Genomic DNA, 20,387 nt, shown 5'->3' with positions numbered 1-20,387 from the left:
AGAAAGTGATTGTCTCACAGTTCTGGAGACTGGAAATCCAAGATCAGGGTGCCTGCATGGTTGGGTTCTGGTGGGAACTGTCTTCCCACCTTGTAGATTGTGCCTTATCACTGTGTGCTCAGATGGCTGGAAATAAAACAGGGAATAAGCTCTCTGGTGTCTCTTCTTGGAAGGACATGAATCCCATCATAATCCTACATGACCTTATCTAAACCTAATGATTTCCCAAAAGCCCCATCTCTGAATTAGGGGTTAGGGCTTCATTATATGAATTTGTATGGACGCAGTTCAGTCTGTAACATTTTATTCTCTTTAATGTAGGTGTTTGCTGCTATAAATTTCCTTCTGCACGCTGCTTTTACTTCATCTCATAAGTTTTTCTTCTGTTACTGATTTCTAATTTCATTCTCTTGTTGAGTGAAACAGCTCAGCTCCCCCTTCCCCAGGTGTCTAATGTCTGTTCTTTTTCCTGTGTCTGGATCACACTTTCCTGTTTCTTTTCATCTCTCATATATGTTTTTTTTTTTAATTGGACAGTTTAGATAATGTAGCAACTCTGGGCTCTGTTTCCCAACTTCCAGGGTTTGTTGTTTACTTGTATAGTGACTTAGCTGGACTTTTTCTTTGAAGTCTGTTTCTCCCACAGTGTGCAGCCTCCAGTGTCACTTCTCAGAGGGAACAGTCTTGGGCATGCCCACAGTCACCCTGGAATGACAGAGCTCTCTTGGTTTATTTTCTTGATCTCCCTAATAAGCCTGCCTTTGTTGTATCTCACCCAGCTGTTAGCCTCCACTAATTGCAGGCTAGTTGCTCTATTTTTATTTTTCTCACAGTTCCCCAGACATAAATTCCTCCAGTGATCTAATTAGGTTTGTGTTCCCTTGTCTTTGCGGCTAGTCTTAGGTGTTTGTTTTGACTTCAGGAGGGTTCTTCTTAGCTGATTCTTCCCCAAATACTCTCTGTTAACTTCCAACTGTCCCACAGTTTAACTTGTTATTCCCATGAAGCTACTGGCTTCATTGTCATTGCTTACATCCAAAATCTCCATTTTTTTTAAATTTATATTTTTTAATTAATTGATTTATTTTAATTGGAGGCTAATTACTTTACATTATTGTAGTGGTTTCTGCCATACATTGACATGAATCAGCCATGGGTGTACATTGTTTTTGACAGCACCCTTAGGCTTGAACTTGCCCATACTCTGTTTCAAATAAAGTCTGAACTCTCAGGGAAGATCTGTTCCTAAGGCTTGCCTTTCCCCCTGGGAACAACCACTGCTCTTGTGCTGTGGATTTGGGCAGAGAAGTGCTTCTCTTAGAGTGACACCCTTGCTCTGCCATTGGAGTGCTGGGTAACCCTGGTCTTCTTGACTTGCCCCCTCCTAGTGTGGAACCTCTGCTCTATGAGTTATGTCAGGGCAGGGGCACTCACAGCCCAGGGTTCTTGTCCTGCCTCCTGTGGTAGAGCTTCAGCCCTGTGTGTGTGTCGAGGGGCTTGGTAGAGGGAGGAGCCCTCACACCTACCGTCTGTGCCGTGCTCGAATAGAGCTTCTGCCTCATGGACCTGGGAATGGGGTGAGACAGGAGGAGAAATGCTGATGAATTGCCCCTCGTGGGGAGAAATCATAGCTTTTGAATGGGACCTGAGGGAAAAGAGAGCTCCCAGGCTTTATTTGCCAGAAGTAGAGCTGCCATTTCACTGAACTGAAGGATGAAGTAGATCGTGGCTCAAATGCCTGAGACTCTCACTGTTCTCACTGAGAGTTCATTGATTTTCTTGTATAAATGTTTCTCCATTTGCTGTATGCCCTTAGGACAGTCACCGTTTTCATAGACTTTGAATTGTTTTTGTTTGTTTTTTCTAATTTTTACCAGTTGTGATGGTTTTATTGGAGAGACATTGTGGGGAGGACCTCACACTGTGATTTTGGAAATGTCCACCTCTCATTTGTTTTTACTCTCAGATCATACCCTTCATTTAGGTGTTTGCAAACTATAGCCCTTGCATCAAATCTGGCCTGTTTTTCTACATAAAGTTTTGCTGAAACACAATCATGCCCATTCATTTATCTGTTTGTGTCTGACGTGCACACCCCTTTGTTCAGTCTTGTCCGACTCTTTGCAACTCGATGGACTGTAGCCCACCAGGCTCCTTTGTCCGTGGGATTTCCAGGCAAGAAACTGGAGTGGGTTGCCATTTTCTCGTCCAGGGTATCTTCCCTAACCAGGAATCAAACCAGCATCTCCTGCTTGGCAGGTGGACTCTTTACCATTGAGCCACTTGGGAAACCCTTATATCTGCCAGAGTTGAGTACAGTCTTTTATTTCTTCAAGATGTAAGTGCTTATGTAGTAAATATGAGTTGTCAAGAATATCATCTATAATTAAAATCCGATTTGTATTAAAGCCATAATTAGCAATTTTGTAATATAAACATGATATTTTTTCTTTTCCCAACATTTTCAGATCTGGTAGCTCAGCGAGGTGAAAGATTGGAATTGTTAATAGATAAAACAGAAAATCTTGTGGATTCGGTAAGTATGGGATATGATAGTATTGTAAAGTAGAAATACTGTGGTTAATGGCTAAAATAATAGGGAAATGTCTTAAAATCGATACTTTAGTGGAGTTTTTTTTTTCCTTTCTAACCCCTGTTACATGATTACTTTGTGATGATGAGGATAACACTGAGGCATAGAAAAACCCACAACTCATTAATAGCCATTAAGGAAGCTTTTGTTTGGAAAATATACTCAGTGTAAAAGAACAGTTTTTTTTTTTTTTTTTAAAGCTTGGATTGGTGCCTACATAACTTAGCACTTCAGCTGCATAGAAGTGTACATTTTGTAACACACAGAACAAAAGTACAGGCCACTTGTGACCCATGATGAATGCTGAAAACCAGACAGTAAAGTCACTTACTTGCTTACCATGAGAGTTTGACTTTTCTTTGTATTAAGCAAGAGGCAGAGACTGACATGTCCCTGTAATCTACTCTTGCTGCAATTAATGTGTGTCTCTGCATTTTCCATTTGGTTACCAGATGAAAGTTTTGAAGGATGATAGATATAGAAGAAGTGAATAGATAATGAATAGAAGGAGGGCAGAGATCAGTCACAGTTTGGATCTGCAAATTTACATGAAGAGTAGAAGTCTTGTTCATTCTTAACTGACAGCTAGATTGTAGTGGTTTACAGCACAAGCTCTAGAGTCTGTTGCCTGAGACTGAATCCCATCTCTGCCACTCACTAGTTTTGTGACCTTAGGCAAGTTACTTAACCTCCCTGTGCCTCCAATCATCATATATAAAATGGAGATGTATCTTTTTCATAGTATTTTGAGGGTTAAAGCACACAATGCATGCAAAGTCCCTTACAGTGTCATATATATAGTAAGAGCTATTTAAAGGTTTATTGTTATTGTTAGTTTTACAGGGACATCTATTAACAGTGGATCTTAGGAGAATAGTGCGGTCTTTAGCCAAAGTACATGGAAATTGAAGGAAGGGTGCCACCATGCAGGAAGTCAAAACACCAGGCTTCTATAATGTCTCACTTTGTAAACCATTGCTTGGGGACAAAGAGGGAAGACACGTTATCTGATTGTAAATCTGCTGGCAGATTTTTTGGTACTTGCAGTCCGTAGGACACAACTGAGTGACTGTCACTCACTCACTCAGTCCATCTCTTAGTTATTCTTGATGCCTGGTTGTTATTATTTAGTCACCCAGTTGTGTCTGATTCTTTGTGACTCTATGGTCTATTGCCCCACCAGGCTCCTCTTTCCATGGGATTTCCCAGACAAGAATACTGGAGTGGGTTGCCATTTCCTTTTCCAGGAGATATTCCTGACCCAGGGATCAAACTGGTGTCTCATGCATTGGTGAGCAGATACTTTACCACTGAGCCACTTGGGAAGCCCCCTTAATCCCTGGAAATGACCTTTTTTAGCCGTAGTGGCCTGTGTTTGACCAGTACTAATAGAGTCTGCACTTTTCCAGAAAAAAAAAAAAAAAAGCCTTCTTAATTTTGTTGACTAAATGACTCAGAATAATAAAAGGTATTAATTAACTAACTGCTCCCTCTTTTTATGGAAGAATAACAAATACAGCAAAGTACAGCAAGTGTACTATTAATAAATGTGCAGCTCAGTTATTTTATATATATATATATATATATATATATATATATATATATATATGTTTGTACCTCTGTAACAGGCTTCCCTTTTCATACTGTTCATGGGGTTCTCATACTGTTAATGGGGTTCATACTGTTCATGGTGATGGAATTCCAGTTGAGCTATTTCAAATCCTAAAAGATGATGCTGTTAAAGTGCTGCACTCAATATGCCAGCAAATTTGGAAAATTCAGCAGTGGCCACAGGACTAGAAAAGGTCAGTTTTCACTCCAATCCCAAAGAAAGGCAATGCCAAAGAATGTTCAGACCACTGCACAATTGCACTCACCTCACACACTAGCAGAATAATGCTGAAAATTCTCCAAGCCGGGCTTCAACAGTATGTGAACTGTGAACTTCCAGATGTTCAAGCTGGGTTTAGAAAAGGCAGAGGAACTAGAGGTCCAATTGTCAACATCTGATGGATCATCAAAAAGGCAAGAGAGTTCCAGAAAAACATCTACTTCTGATTTATTGACTACACCAAAGCCTTTGTGTAGATCACAGCAAACTATGGAAAATTTTTCAAGAGATGGAAATACCAAACCACCTGACCTGCCTCCTGAGATCTGAAATCTGTATGCAGGTCAAGAAGCAACATTTAGAACTGGACATGGAACAAAAGACTGGTTCCAAATTGGAAAGGAGTACATCGAGGCTGTATATCATCACCCTGCTTATTTAACTTCTATTCATAATATATCAGGTGAAATGCCGGCCTGGATGAAGCACAGTTGGAATCAAGATTGCTGAGGGAAATATCAGTAACCTCAGATATGCAGATAACACGACCCTTATGGCAGAAAGTGAAGAACTAAAGAGCCTCTTGATGAAAGTGAAAGAGGAGAGTGAAAAAGTTGGCTTAAAACTCAACATTCAGAAAACGAAGATCATGGCATCTGGTCCCAGCACTTCATGGCAAATAGATGGGGAAACAATGGAAACAGTGACAGACTTTATTTTATTGGGCTCCAAAATCACTTCAGGTGGTGACTGCAACCGTGAAATTAAAAGACAGTTGCTCCTTGGAAGAAAAGCTATGACCAACCTAGACAGCATATTAAAAAGCAGAGACATTACTTTGCTGACAAAGGTCCATCTTGTCAAAGCTATGGTTTTCCAGTAGTCATGTGTGAATGTGAGAGTTGGAGGATAAAGAAAGCTGAGTGCCAAAGTATTGATGCTTTTAAACTGTGGTGTTGGAGAAGACTCTTGAGAATCCCTTAGACTGCAAGGAGATCCATCCAGTCCATCCTAAAGGAAATCAGTCCTGGGTGTTCATTGGAAGGACTGATGCTGAAGCTGAAGCTCCAATACTGTGGCTACCTGATGCGAAGAACTGACTGATTTGAAAAGACCCTGGAGTGGGTTGCTGGGTAAGATTGAGGGCTGGAGGAGAAGGGGAAGACAGAGGATAAGATGGTTGGATGGCATCACCGAGTCAGTGGATATGAGTTTGCATAAGCTCTGGAAGTTGATAATGGACAGAGAAGCCTGGCTTGCTGCAGTCCATAGTCAGACATGACTGAGCTGAGCTGAACTGAACAGGATTCACAGGTGGCTCAGTGATAAAGAATCCACCTGCAATGTAGGAAACACAGATTCGATCCCAGGGTAGGGAAGATCCCCTGGAGAAGGAAATGGCAACCCACTCCAGTTTTCTTGCCTGGAAAATCCCATAGACAGAAGAACCTTGCAGTTTCATGGGGCCGCAAAAGAGTCAGACACAACTTAGCAACTAAACAACAACAACATACCCATGTAAATACCACCTGTATTACGCTGTGCTTAGTTGCTCAAGTGTGTCGATTCTTTGTGACCCCATGGACTGCAGCCCGCCAGGCTCCTCTGTCCTAAGTGATTCTCTAGGCCAGAATACTGGAGTGGGTAGCCTTTCCCTTTTCCAGTGGATCTTTCCAGCCCAGGGATCAAACCCAGGTCTCCCTCATTGTAGGCAGATTCTTTACTGACTGGGCCACCAGGGAATCCCAAATACCACCTAGATCAAGACATATATTAAGATATGAAACACTATCAACACCTCAGAAAACTGCCTCATGCCTCTTCCAGTTAACAGTCCCTAACAGGTCATTTTTATGACTTATATCACCCTAGATAGTGTTTTTTCCTGTTCTTAGAATGTATAGAAAAATGGAATCATATGTTATATATTCTTTTCTGTCTGGCCTCTTTCACTCACCAGTATGCCTATGAGATTTGTTCATGGTGTTGAGTGTAGTAATAATTTATTATTTTTATTTTTTGTACTGCATATTCCATCGTATAAATCTACCAACCACAATTGGTTTATCCATTCTTCTCTTTGGGCTTTAATTCTGTGTTCTTTATTTTGTTCCATAGTCTGTCTGTCTGCCTTTATGCCAGTACCACACTGTATTGCTAACTGAGCTTTATAGAATTCCCTAAGTTCTTCACGATGTTCTTCTCCAGGATTGTCTTCACCATTTTAGGTCCTTTGCATTTCCATTTATGTTTCAGAATAAGCCTGTTATTTTCCATCCTTTTATTTTTTTAAAAATGTGTCTTTGTGATTGCATTTAATAAGTCAATTTAGGGAAATTTGGGAATCTTGACAGCCTTGAGTCTTCCTATGCATTAACCTGGCATATGTCTGCTTTGCATAGAATTTCTTTAATTTTTCTTAACAGTGTTTTTTAGTTTTTTGTATACAAGTCTTGCACATACTTTGTGAAATTTACCTTTGAGAATTTCATGGTTTTTGTTCTATTGTAAATTTAAAATTTTGTTTTCAATATTTATTCTCATATATAGAAATGAAGTTGATTTTTATATATTGACCTGGTTTGTATCCTGCAACTTTGCAAAATTCACTTATTCTACTAGCATTTTTGGTAGATGCTTGCTTTTTATTTCTTTTCCTTGTCTTATTACACTGACTAGAACCTACATGATAGTGAAGACAAGTCATAAGAATAGACAGACATTCTTGCATGGAGCACATCTTGTGGGGAAATACTCAGTATTTTCAGTTATGTTGTTGATTTTTTTATAGGTACACTTTATCAGATGAAAGAAGTTCTTTCAATTCCTCATTTGAAAGTTATTCATGAATTTTATCAAATATTTTTTCTCTATTTACTTACTGAGAGAATTATATAGTTTTTCTCTTTTATTCAGTTAATATTACTGAACTTAACTTACTAAATTAATATTTATTTCTGAATGTTAAACCAGCCTTGCATTCCTGCAAGGTCATGATCCATTATCCTTTTTATATAATATCTTACTGGATTGCTGTTGACCTATTCAGGAATTTTGTATCTTTGTTCATGAGGGACGTTGGTGTGTCATTTACTTTTATTTTGGAGCTTTGGTATCAGAGATATGCTAGCCCCAACAAACAGGTTGAAAAGTGTTACCTGCATCTCTCTGTTCTCCAAAAGAGTTTTTTGCTAGTATTATTGAAATTATCTATTCCTTAGTTATTTGGAAGAATTCACCAGTGAGGCAGTCCCAGCCTGGAGTTTTCTGTGTGGGAAGATTTTAAATCTACCATGTTACTATTTGTTTCCTGTTGTACCATCTGTTCTTTCTTCCCCTCACATCTTTCTGTTGTTTTCTTTGTTTAAGCAGTTGATTATCTTTTAAAGAGATTTAAATAGTTTAAAAAACATCATTTCTGTTTACACGTGTAGTTAATATTTCTGGTAACTTGCTTCATTTTTTTCCTGTAGGTCCAGATTTCCGTCTGGTGACATTTTCTTTCTGCTTATAGGACATCTTTTAAAATTTCTTGCATTGTAGGTCTGCTAATAATAAATTCTTTCAGTATTTGTATATCTGAAGTCTTTCATTTCCTTTTTTTAAAAGATATTTTCACAGAATAGAATTTTGCATTAGTTTTTTCATTCAATATTTTAAAGATATTTCATTGCTGTCTTTTATGTTGTTTCTGACAAAAATTCCATTGATGCTTTTGCATATATAATGTGTCTTTTTCCCCCTCTGGGTGCTTTTAACATTTTTCTATCATTGGTTTTAAGATATTTCATTATAATATACTTTAGTGTAGTTTTCTTCATGTTTATTCAGCTTTCAGTTTGTTGAAGTGTGAGTTTGTAGATTTTAATCAAATTATGAAAATAGTCAGCTATTGTTTCTTCAAATATTTTTTTGTCCTTCTTTCCTTCTAGTAGTCCAACTATATGTACATTAAACTATTTGAAGTTGTCCCACGACTCACTGATGCTCTGTTCATTATTTTTTGGTCTTTTTTCTTTCTGTGTTTCGTTTAGGATAGTTTCTGTTACTATGTCTTTGAGTTTACTTGTCTTTTTCTTCTGCAGTTTATAATCTGTTACTCCCATTTTATGTATTTTTCATCTCTACAGGGATCTTTTTTATATCTTTTGTGTTATCTCCTTAAACATTTGCAAGCTTTCCTTTATGTTCTTGAATATATAAAGTGTGCTTATAATTGAAATGTTTATTCCATTTACGTGTAATGTAAATATTGGAAGAGTTGGGTTTAAGTAAGCTATGTTGTGCTTTGGTTTTTATTTGCTCCGTCTTCTTTGTTCCTCTTTTTTATTTTTTTATTCAAGTATTTAAAAAATTGTTTCATTTTATCACCTCTTGATCTTTTAACAGCTTTTTAAATTTATTTATTTATAAATAAACCACAGACCATACAGTTAACCCATTTAAAGTATACAGTTCAGTGGGCTTTGGCATATTATATTTTTCTAATTTTGAAATATATATAATAAATTTCCCATTTAACCAGTTTAGTGTATAATTCAGTGACATTAATTATATTTACAGTGTTGCACAACTGCATAGCTATCAATGTACAAAACTTTGTCATTGTTCCAAACAGAAATTCTGCAACTGTTAACCAATTACTTCCCATTCCTACTCTCCTCAGCCCCTGATAACCTCTTATCTACTTTTTGTCTATGAATTTCCTTTTCTAGATACCTATAATTGGAATTCTATAGTTGTTTGTTCTTTTGTGCCTTGCTTATTTCACTTAGCATCATATTTTCAAGTTTCATCCGTGTTGTTGCATGTATCAGAACTTAATTTCTTTTTATGCCTGAATAATATTCCATCATATGGATATACCACTTTTTTTATTCATTCATCTGTTGATTGACCATTGAGTTATTTCCATCTTTGGGCTCTTGTGAATTATGCTTCTATGAACACTGGCATTACAAGTATTCATTCAAGTCCCTGCTTTCAGTTACTTTGGGTATTTATGGGGGGAGTGGAATTGTTGGATCATATGGTAATCCTGTGTTTAGCTTTTTGAGGGACTACCAAACATTTTTTTTTAACTACTGCACCATTTTATAGTCCCACTATATGTATATGTATACATATATGTCCACTATATATATATGTACAAGGATACCAGCTTTTCCACATCTTCACCAACACTTGTTATTTTCCATATTTTTATTATAACCATGCTCATTGGTATGAAGTGGGATCATTGTGGTTTTGATTTTCATTTCCCTAATGATTAATGGGGCTTCCCATGGTGGATCAACAGTAAAGAATCCACCTGAAATGCAGGAGACACAGGTTTGATCCCTGGGTTGTGAAGATCCCTTGGAGAGGGAAGTGGCAACCCACTGTAGTATTCTTGCCTGGGAAATCCCATGGACAGAGAGGAGCCTGGCAGGCTACAGTTCATGGGGACACAGAGAGTTGGACAGGATTTGGCAACTGAAACAACAACAATGACTAGTGATGTTAATCATCTTGCCATGTGCTTATTTGTTGTTGTATAGTCACAGAGTCGTGTCTGACTCTTTGACCCCATGGACTGCATCATGCCAGGCTTCCCTGTCCTTCACTATCTCCCAGAGTTTGCTCAAACTCATGTCCATTGGGTCCGTGATGCCATCCAACCATCTTATCCTCTGTCACTACCCTTCTCCTTTTGCCTTCAATCTTTCCTAGCATCAGAGTCTCTTTCATTGAGTTGGCTCTTTGCATCAGGTAGCCAAAGTATTGGAGCTTCAGCTTCAGCATCCATCCTTTCAATGAATATTCAGGACTGATTTCCTTTAGGATGGACTGATTTGATCTCCTTGCAGTCCAAGGGACTCTCAAGAGTCTTGTCCAGCACCACAATTTCAAAGCATTAGTTCTTTGGCACTCAGCCTTCCTTATGGTTCAACTCTCACATCCATACCTGACTACTGGAAAAACCATAGCTTTGACTATACAAACCTTTGTTGGCAAAGTGATGTCCCTGCTTCTTAATATGCTGTCAGATTTGTCATAGCTTTCCTTCCAAAGAGCAGGTCTCTTTTAAGTTCATGGCTGCAGTCACCATCCGCAATGATTTTAGAGCCCAAGAAAATAAAATCTATCACTGTTTCCCCTTCTAGTAGGTTGGTGCAGAAGTAATTATGGTTTTACATTGTTGCACTTTGCTGAATACATTCTTAAGTAAATGTGGTTATGTTATACATCATTTTAATGCACACTTCTCGCTTTATTTGTTTTTTTTTTTTTTTTTTGCTAACGACTTATTGCTGTTTATTTTATATTTATTTTAGTCTAGGGAAATGATGTTGAACAAAAAGCAAATTCGAGCAGTTTTCTTATTTGAGTTCAAAATGAGTCATAAAGCAGCAGTGACAACTCACAACATCAGCAATGCATTTGGCCCAGGAACTGCTAATGAACATACAATACAGTGGTGGTTCAAGTAGTTTTGCAGAGGAGACAAGAGCCTTGAAGATGAGGAGCACAGTGGCTGGCTATTGGAAGTTGATGACGACCAATTGAGAGCATTGTTGAAGCTGATGCTCTTAAAACACCACAAGAGGTTGCCCAAGAACTCAGCATCAACCATTTTATGGTCATTTGGCATTTGAGGCAAATTGGAAAGGTGAAAAAGTTTGATAAGTAGGTGCCTTATCAAATGAACTGCCCACAAATCAAAAAAATCATTGTTTTGAAGTGTAGTCTTCTCTTATTCTGTACTACAACAATGAACCATTTCTTGATTGGATTGTGACATGCAATGAAAAATGGATTTTTATAATAACTGGCGATGGCCATCTCAGTGGTTGGACCTCGAAGAAGCTCCAAAGCACTTCCCAGAGCCAAACTTGCACCAAAAAAAGGTCTTGGTCACTGTTTGGTGGTCTGCTGCCTGTCTGATCTACTACAACTTTCTGAATCCCAAGAAAACTGTTACATCTGAGAAGTATGCTCAGCAAATTGATGAAATGCACTAAAATTGGCAACTCTTGCATCCAGCATTGGTCAATAGGATGGGCCCGATTCTTCTTCATGACAATATACGTCACACAATCAGTGTTTCAAAAATTGAATGAACTGGGCTATGAAGCTTTGCCTCATCAATCATATTCAACACCTGACCTCTTACCAACAGACTGCCAGTTCTTCAAGCATCTCGACAACTTTTTGCAAGGAAAATGCTTCCACAACCAGCAGGAGGCAGAAAATGCTTCCCAAGAATTCAGCGAATCCCAAAGCATGGATTTTTATGCCACAGGAATAAACAAACTTATTTCACACTGGCAAAAATGTGTTGATTGTAATGGTTCCTGTTTTATTAATAAAAATGTGTTTGAGCCTAGTTATAATGATTTAAAATTCACAGTCTGAAACTGCAGTTACTTTTTCACCAGGCTAATATTTGCCATGAAGTGATGGGACCAGAAGCCATGATCTTAGGTTTTGGAATGTTTAGTTTTAAGCCAGCCTTTTCACTCTCCTCTTTCACCCTCATCAAGAGGTTCTTTAGTTCCTCTTCCCTTTCTGCTATTAGATTAGAATCATCTATATATCTGATGTCATTGATATTTCCCCCAGCAGTTTTGATTCCAGTTTGTGATTCATCTAGCCTGACGTTTTGCATGATGTATTCTGCATACAAGTTAAAGAAGCAGGGTGACAATATACGACCTTCACATACTTCTTTCCCAATTTGAATACTGGAGTGAATAGCCATTCCCTTCTCCAGGGGATCTTCCCAACTCCAGTGATCTTCCTGGGTCACTGCATTGCAGGCAGACTGTTTACCATCTGAACCATCAGGGAAGCTATGTGCTTATTGGCTATTGTTGTATCTTCTTTGGAGAAATTAGTCAAGTCCTTCGCCCAATTTTAGGGCATCATCAGCTGCTAATGGAATCATCATCATGGAGTGGATAGGCCATAGGCTTGTCAGCTTGCCCTTGTCATTTTCACAGGTTTTTTTTTTTCTTCTTTTTTCTTGTTCTTTTCTACTTATACCCACCCCCACCTGTCTCCACGGAAAGCTTTGGTAAGGTGTAACAATTGTTCTGTTTAGTTGAATTGGTTTTAAGTAGGTGATTTATTAGTGTTTGAATATTAACCTGAGGCTTGTGGAGAAATCTTCAATACATTGAATCACTTAACTATATTAGTTTTATTGCTCCCTGGTGGTGGTGGTGTAGTCACTAAGTCGTGTCCAACTCTGTGACCCCATGGTCTGTGGCCTGCCAGGCTCCTCTGTCTGTGGGACTCTCCATGCAAGAATACTAGAGTGGGCTGCTGTTTCATCCTCTAGGGGATCTTCCTGACCCAAGGATCGAACCCATGTCTCTTGCATCTCCTGCATTGCAGGCAGATACTTTCCTGACTGAGCCATCAGGGAAGCTCATTGCTCACTACTACTTCTTCTTCATATTATCTTCTTCCCCCTTGGATTCTTTATTGTGACTTTGTGAATAATTGTAAAGAGTTTAGGCAACTTAGAAGTGTTCACCAACTATATACAGTTTAGAGGCCACAGTCCCCAAACAGCCCTCAATTCTGACACCAAGTGCAAGTTTGTTAATTCCCCAAACCACTCTCAGGTTTGATAACTTGCTAGAAGGACTTTGTGAAGACTATTATACCTACCGTTATGGTTTTTTACAGGCAAATGTTACAGATTAAGCTCAACCAAGAGCAGAAGCACATTGGGGTGGAGTTCAGGGGAGGTACCAAACCCAGAGTTTCTGTTGTTCTCTCCCTGTGGGCTTGTTACTCTCCCAGCATAGATGTGTGATGACATTGTCAACAAAAAAATAATCCATTGATCACAGAAATTGAAAATTTTATTTGAGCCAAATTTGAGGATTATAACCTGGGAACAGCATCTCAGAAAGCTCTGAGAACTGTTCTGCCCATTGGAAGTCAAGGCACAATTCTATCAGTTTTTTTGAGACAGAGGGCTGGACATTAAATGACGTATTGTTGACAGTTTATACAATCCAGATTGTGGCCCATTACAAGATTAAGAAAGAATGTTATCTTTAAGTTGTCTTGTTGGTTCTGGTAGAATGTTGGTCTTTATGGTTGAGCAGGTATTTTGGTTATAGAGAAGATTTGGTCGATGCCTAATGCAGATATACAATGCACAGTGAGGGAAGGGAAGAAGCCAAAGGATAGAGAAAATATTTTATATTTAAATTTTTCCTATCTTGCCATCAAATAAATTTATTTTGCAACATATGCAGAGTATTGTACAACATGGAAGCTTGCCCAGGCTTCATTGCTCAGTTTCGTTGTTGTTTTTATTGAAGCATAGTTGATTTATATACAGTGTTATGCTAGTTTCTGGTATACAGCAAAGTGATTCAGTTATACATATATGTGTATATACATGTGTTCTTTTTCATGTCCTTTTCCATTGTGGTTTTATTATAGAATATTGAATATTGAATAGTTCCCTGTGCTACAGTAGGACTTTGTTATTTAATTTTTCATTGCAATTTCATTACATAAGCATGATTGACTTATGATTGCCTACTTGCTTAATCTCAGTCTACAGTCTAAGCTCCTCTAGGTCTGACCTAAACCCCTATCCTAAATCATACAGTTGGTCTTCCTGGAGTGACTAGTCCCTGCACTAAACTACAGTTACTATTTGGCGGGCACATGGTTCCCAAGCAAGAAAAGGTTGTCTTTCAGGAGCTGAGGGCAAAGGTCAGATCCCTTTTCAGGCACGGTTAAATTCTTTGCAGTATAGTTGGTAGGCATTTGGGTTGTTTCCAGTTTTGAAATAAAACAAATAATGCAATTGGAAACATTTCTATATATGTCTTTAGCTGAACTTGTACATACCTCTCTGTTGTGTATATATCTAGGAGTGGAACTTCTGAACTATTAGTGATTATTGTTTGTTTGAAACTGCATGTGTCCTGGTGGGAATGGTTCGGTATATATTAAGAAATTGATGCTGCAAAAGAAAATGGATAACTGAAGGAGTCAAGTTCTTTGGGTTTGGGCCCTCATATGAGTGAATACATAACTTCCTGGGGGAATTAAACAGTTCTTATGGTTCACAATAGCAGGATTAAATGGGGCAGAATAGGCAAATGTGTTTCCAACCAACTGGCTCATAAAGAAACTTTCTTACTGGAAGCATGAGGAGAAAAAGGCTTTTCTGCTAGCAGGGAGAACTACTTCTAGTGGTCATTGTTACATGTACTGCTACAGTGCAGAAGTAAAAGGAGGGAACCCTTTGCAATGGGTTTACTGCTTACCATATATATGGCAGAGTCCTGCTTTGGGAATCTAGAGATTACAAATGGCCAGTCTACATGTGAAGAGAGGGAAGGTGTAAAGAACAGTGGAACAGAATTAATGAAAGTAAAAGTTTTGCAGATATTATTGCAAATCCGTCATGTAGTCATTGCCAGGGATCAAACAATTCATGGTTTTTTTTTTCCCTAGTCTGTCACCTTCAAAACAACCAGCAGAAATCTTGCCCGAGCCATGTGCATGAAGAATCTCAAGCTCACTATCATCATCATCATATCAGTTGTAAGTTTTGTCCTTTAGTGATTTTTATCTTTCAGTCTCTAAGAAATTAGGTGTTGGAATTCTTTCTCAATGATTAGCACTCTGAAATGAGCTACATGTAACTTTTAATGCTGAAATATATGACTATGCATTTACTTTCCTCTGAAGTTCCTATGATATTCCTGGTTATTTCATGGTTTTCTCCCTATTAAAATGGGCTTCTTTTCAAATTACATTTTCCAGTTGAGTCCATATTCTCTCTTTTCTAGTTAATTCTATCATCTGTTTCTGTTTTTTCTTTTCTAATTCATCTTTTTGTTTCTGGCAACCTTGTATAAGTTTTATTGGTTGTAATAGTTTGTCAGTTGATTCTTCTGTGTGCTGTAGATTAGGAGTCAGCAAATGTTCTGTGAGGTCCAGGCTTTGCAGGTTGCATATTGTCTGTGTCACATATTCTTTTTTTTAAAAAAAATGTTGAAAATTATAAAAACCATTCTTAGCTCACAGGTGAAGGCTATAGTTTACTGACTCCTGCTGTAGGTTAATTATCTTAGGTTAATTAATTAGGTTAATGCCATCTGTTAATAATCTTAACCTTATCATATATATATATATATATATATATATATATATAGCATTTAACAGTGTTGAATAATTACAGTATCACTGAGAATTTTTATTTAGTTCCTGGTTTTAATTGGGATGCTTCTGATATTTATGAGTGCTATTTACTATGAATTCTTATTAGACTTTTATTGTGAAGTGAAAGAACCTTTTATTTCTAGAGTACTAAAAGTTTTTGTTTTTAATTGGAAATAGGCATTTCAGTTTAAGAAATGATATTTCTCCACCCAATGAATTGATAATAAAACTACATTTACTATTAATATATTGAATGACATTAATGAAAGCAATAATAATTAACTTTTTTTAAATTTCTGGAATAAGTACTAAGAGGTACTTTTTAATGCATGGTGAGTTCCATTTCCTAGTATTTACTTATTATAATGCAGTAATTCTCTTGTGTGTAAATATAGTCTCTATGCTGTTCTCCTTTTGGAACTCTAATATAAACAGATATTGGATCACTTTGAACTATCCTGCATGTTTGGTAGCCTTTTTAATATGTTTAAACTCCTTTCTTGTATCACATTCTGGATGAATCATTCAGCTAACTCTTCCAGCTCTGTTTATTCTGCTATCCAGGTCTTAATTTAAAAAATTAATGATTAATGTTAAAATGTTTATTTTTGTAAGTGAAGTGAAAGTCACTCAGTTGTGTCCAACTCTTTGCAACCCCATGGACTATACAGTCCATGAAATTCTCCAGGCCAGAATACCGGAGTGGGTAGCCTTTCCCTTCTCCAGGGAATCTTCTCAACCCAGGGATCAAACCCAGGTCTCCTGCATTGCAGGCAGATTCTTCACCAACTGAGCCACAAGGGAAGCCATGTTTTAAATTTCTAGGGATGTTTATTATGTTTTAACATTTTTTTTCATGGAACTTTTATACTTGTTAACAGATATTCTCTATCCTTGAATTTCTTTGAATATATATTAAAAGATATATCACAGGGAATTAGTTTATGGAATGGCAGGAGCTGGCTAGGCAAGTCCAAAATCCACAGAGCAGGCTGTTATGAAGGTGCTCAGTTGGGTTCAACTCTGTGACCCCATGGACAGTAGCCTGCCAGGCTCCTATGTCCATGGGATTTTCCAGGCAAGAATACTGGGGTGGGTTGCCATTTCCTTCTCCAGGGGATCTTCCCGGCCGAGGGGTTCAACCCAGGTCTCCTGCACTGCAGGCAGACTCTACTTTCCGAGCCACCAGAAGGTGGCTATTGAAGGTCTTCCTGCCTTAGACAGCTGGACCTGCCTAACCAAGAATGGCAGCCCTAGATCTATTCATGTTATCCTAGAAATTGTGCCATAGCCTTGCGTGTCTTCTTGTTTAGGTTCCATGGTATCCAAGGCTGGCACATTCTTGGCTTCTCAGCTTAGCTTCCTCTTCCTTCCGTGATCTAGGAATTTAGATTGAGTTATAAAAGTAGTAGTTGTTACATTCAGATTATTTTTATTGATTACTGATTATTTTTGTTGATTACTTGTTACATTTGGAGGACTTTGCCACCTCTGACAAAAAGTGCTGTCACCTCAAGTATTGTACTTCAGCTTTAAAAATCCTTATATTTTACTTGTGGCAAATATCAGCTTTATATCAAGTTGGAATATCTGTGTTTGTGAATATAATTTGAGCACTTTACTGTATTCATTAATAACCATAATTTTCCCCAACATTTGTAGAGAAAAAAAATCCACATTTTTTTCTAAGCATGTGATTAATGAAATCAGTCACTTAAAGATCTTAGAAGGTTATAATTTAAATCAAAACAGAATGACTAACAGTGCAGTGAACCTAAATTTGATAGTAAACCTATTTTTGGAATGTAGTAATGTGAGCAAGCATACACCATTAAAATAGAATAATTTACAATTATAATACCATAATTAAAAAGGAAACACATCTTTAAAGGCCTCGTGTTTTTGCTGTGTTACTTACAATTGAATAATTACAATACATCCACTGAAATGTTCATGTCAACATTCTTTCTCATAGGTGGTATAGATATAGAGTCTACTCATGTTTTTTATGATTTTTAATCACCCTAATAATGAAAAATAAATCCATGTGCAAAATCTAAAAATGTACTTAATTATAAAATCATACCTCAAGGGAATTATGTTAATTTGTGATTCTTATGACAATGATGTTTTCAGTAGAGTGGCTTATATAGTTCTAGTCTGCTCACTTCCCAGTGAAGAGAAACAACCCCACTGCTCTGTTTACCAATAAAAAAAAGAGTGGAATTCAAGTAGATGTGAGTTATATCAGAAAAGATCATTTTAATTCTACTACTATCTTTGGAAATACTTGATTAGTATGTTGTATTATTATACCACTGCTACTCTGATGGAACCAAAATTTGTTTGTTGGTCTTGCCTTTATATATTATTTAGGAGCCTGTGATAGATTCAAGAAAATAAAATTGCCTTCTCCCCCACCCCAGGTATTCATCTATATTATTGTGTCACCTCTCTGTGGTGGATTTACGTGGCCAAACTGTGTGAAGAAATAAAAAAGTTATCATTAACCAAGGATATGAAAGACCAAGGAGTTAAAAGCAATCCGTGTAATTCAGGCCTTTTAATACTGAGAGATGGTGTCTGCCAGTGTCTTCAACCTGCTTCTTTCTTTCTTTTTTGAAATCTTGTCCCATGCCTCCAGGTTTATCTTTGTCCTGTCGACCTGTTTATTTTAGTGCACTTCAGACTGAACCATTTATTGTAGCAGTAGCCTTAAAAAAAGCATTTTGTTTCTTTGGTTTGTAAATTAGTGTCATCCACTTGCAGAAACATTTTGTTTGTAATTGCACAAAGCTATCACCAAGGTAGAAACCACCTGTCTTATGAGCTATCGGCTAAAATTCTGGATGACCTTTGTGCGCACAAAAGTTGAAAAGTTGCTAACATCTCGTCTCAATGTCTTTTGATTTTGAAGGGTTTTAGATGCTTGAAAACAATGTTCATGGAGAATTGTTGTTATTTGGGGAATTGTAATGTAATTGTTGGTGTTTCAAGGAACCCAAGCAGGTAAAGTGTTGATATTAAACAGTTTATCTCAGTCAAAAGGGGAATGTTTTGCTAGCCTGTTAGAAGCACACAGAATTATCCTTGTCTGCATATTACTAACTTTTAGAAAGAGAGTTTTGATCATTCACAAACTTCGCAGAGCTTGATATCCTCTGTTTCCCTGTTGCAGTTGATTTCAGAAAATGGTGGTTTAAATATTGTTGAAGGCTAGGATTTTTTATATATTCCTTTTCCTTTCATGAATGTTTAGGGCAATTGTACAGATAATAGAATGGGCAATAGAGGGCGTGGGTAGGTGCATTCCACTGACTCACCAAAGAAAAAGAAGAGAGCGACAGCCAATGTGCTAGCATTTTCGCTTTATGAAGGGAGAACTTTTCCAGCCTGGGAAAAGCCCAGGCTGAATATAATCAACAGTCAATTCCAGGGTTTGGGTTTAACTGGTGTTGAACAATAGTTTGAATATCCTTTGTGGTTTAGTAAGTTCTTTAACCTGCCTAGTTTTGAAGATTATTTTTTGTGTAACTTGAGAGTAGACAGTATGATATCTAGAAACAATGTAAAGACATTTTAGCTAACATCCATGTAACTGCAGTGTGAAAAAAAACTGGAATGTAATCATACTGCTTTGGCTACTCTGGCATCTGCTAGCTAGCGTGTACTTTTGGTGTGTATATGAAAGGACAACATTTGCTCTATAGATCTAATTGCATTTATTTATCAATAAAGGCCAGTAAATGGAAATTATATTACATTTGACTATTTTCCCAATGAAAGAACAAATTGGTCTATGAAACCTAGCCACCTGTTTAGCCTAGTCATGTGCCTTGAATATATATATATATATATATATATATATATATATGTGTGTGTGTGTGTGTGTGTGTATATATATATATGTATGTCACATAATCTGGATCCTGCTACCTGTTCTTCCATCTAAACCTTTCAGTTCATGCTGATTCCTTTATTTGACATATGTTTTCAACCCACTGGAACCCTTTTCCTTGTGATCGTGTATAGTGGAAATGTTTTTTCAGTTCTTTTGATCAACACTAATGCCTTTTAATTCCATTAGCATTTTGTATTGGAAAGCATTTGTTCCATGAAAACATTTGGCGTTCTTAATAATAATTTCAAAATGCCTTAATTCAACAAAAAAGACAGAAAGTTCATTTCCCTTTCTTATACACACCTGAATAAAAGTGATGTGCATGTTTTAGGGATAAATTACTTAACCATCTCTTGGTCTATTTATGTATAGGAATGCTTTTTGAAGCACATACCTTATTTTAAATGATGCACAAACTGAAGACCTTAATAAAAATATAAGAGTAATACAATGAGTTGCTTGTTTGAGAATTTCTTCGTGGAATCTAATTTCTTCTGATGACATTTTGCCATAGTTTGCGGAATAAAAGTATTTTACTTATGATGAAAATACATTTAAAAATGTGACCTGGAGACTTAAAGAGCTATAGTACTGTCTCAGGTGTATAAAATTTTCTTCAAAATCAAAAGACACAAAAGTTAAAAAATACGTAGGCCATACTGTAACCAACAAAAAGATCATGAAATGACCACACAGCCTCTACAGCCATCATCCTGAGACCATGGTTGAGACAGAACAGCAAAAGAACCCTAGGGATTGTAATCCATTTCAACTCAACTCTGACTGGTTCTGAAATAGATGACTCAAAGGAAGGCATACAAGGGTGAGAGTGAATAATTTGTTATAGCAAAACGGATTTAGGTAAAGAGAAA

The 20,387-nt window shown here is 37.3% G+C and overlaps 1 protein-coding gene across 2 annotated transcripts in view; it reads left to right on the top strand.

The window, feature by feature from the left end:
- The window catches only part of VAMP7 (vesicle associated membrane protein 7), an 88,598-nt gene extending 68,632 nt beyond the window's left edge, over positions 1 to 19,966 (top strand). Inside the window, exons 6-8 of one of the 2 annotated variants that reach the window (XM_061408897.1) lie at positions 2,469 to 2,536; positions 14,904 to 14,993; positions 18,041 to 19,966. In XM_061408897.1, the coding sequence (XP_061264881.1) occupies positions 2,469 to 2,536; positions 14,904 to 14,993; positions 18,041 to 18,109 (227 nt within the window). In that variant the 3' untranslated portion in view covers positions 18,110 to 19,966. The remainder of the gene's footprint in view (positions 1 to 2,468; positions 2,537 to 14,903; positions 14,994 to 18,040) is intronic. The other variant, XM_061408896.1, reaches the window with a different exon arrangement.
- The last annotated feature ends 421 nt before the right edge of the window (positions 19,967 to 20,387 follow it).

The sequence above is a fragment of the Bos javanicus genome, chromosome X (genome assembly GCF_032452875.1).
Source record: "Bos javanicus breed banteng chromosome X, ARS-OSU_banteng_1.0, whole genome shotgun sequence".
In the NCBI taxonomy this organism is placed as follows: domain Eukaryota; kingdom Metazoa; phylum Chordata; class Mammalia; order Artiodactyla; family Bovidae; genus Bos; species Bos javanicus.
Note: the sequence above shows the minus strand (reverse complement) of the source record. Positions and strands in the feature narration are given on the sequence as shown.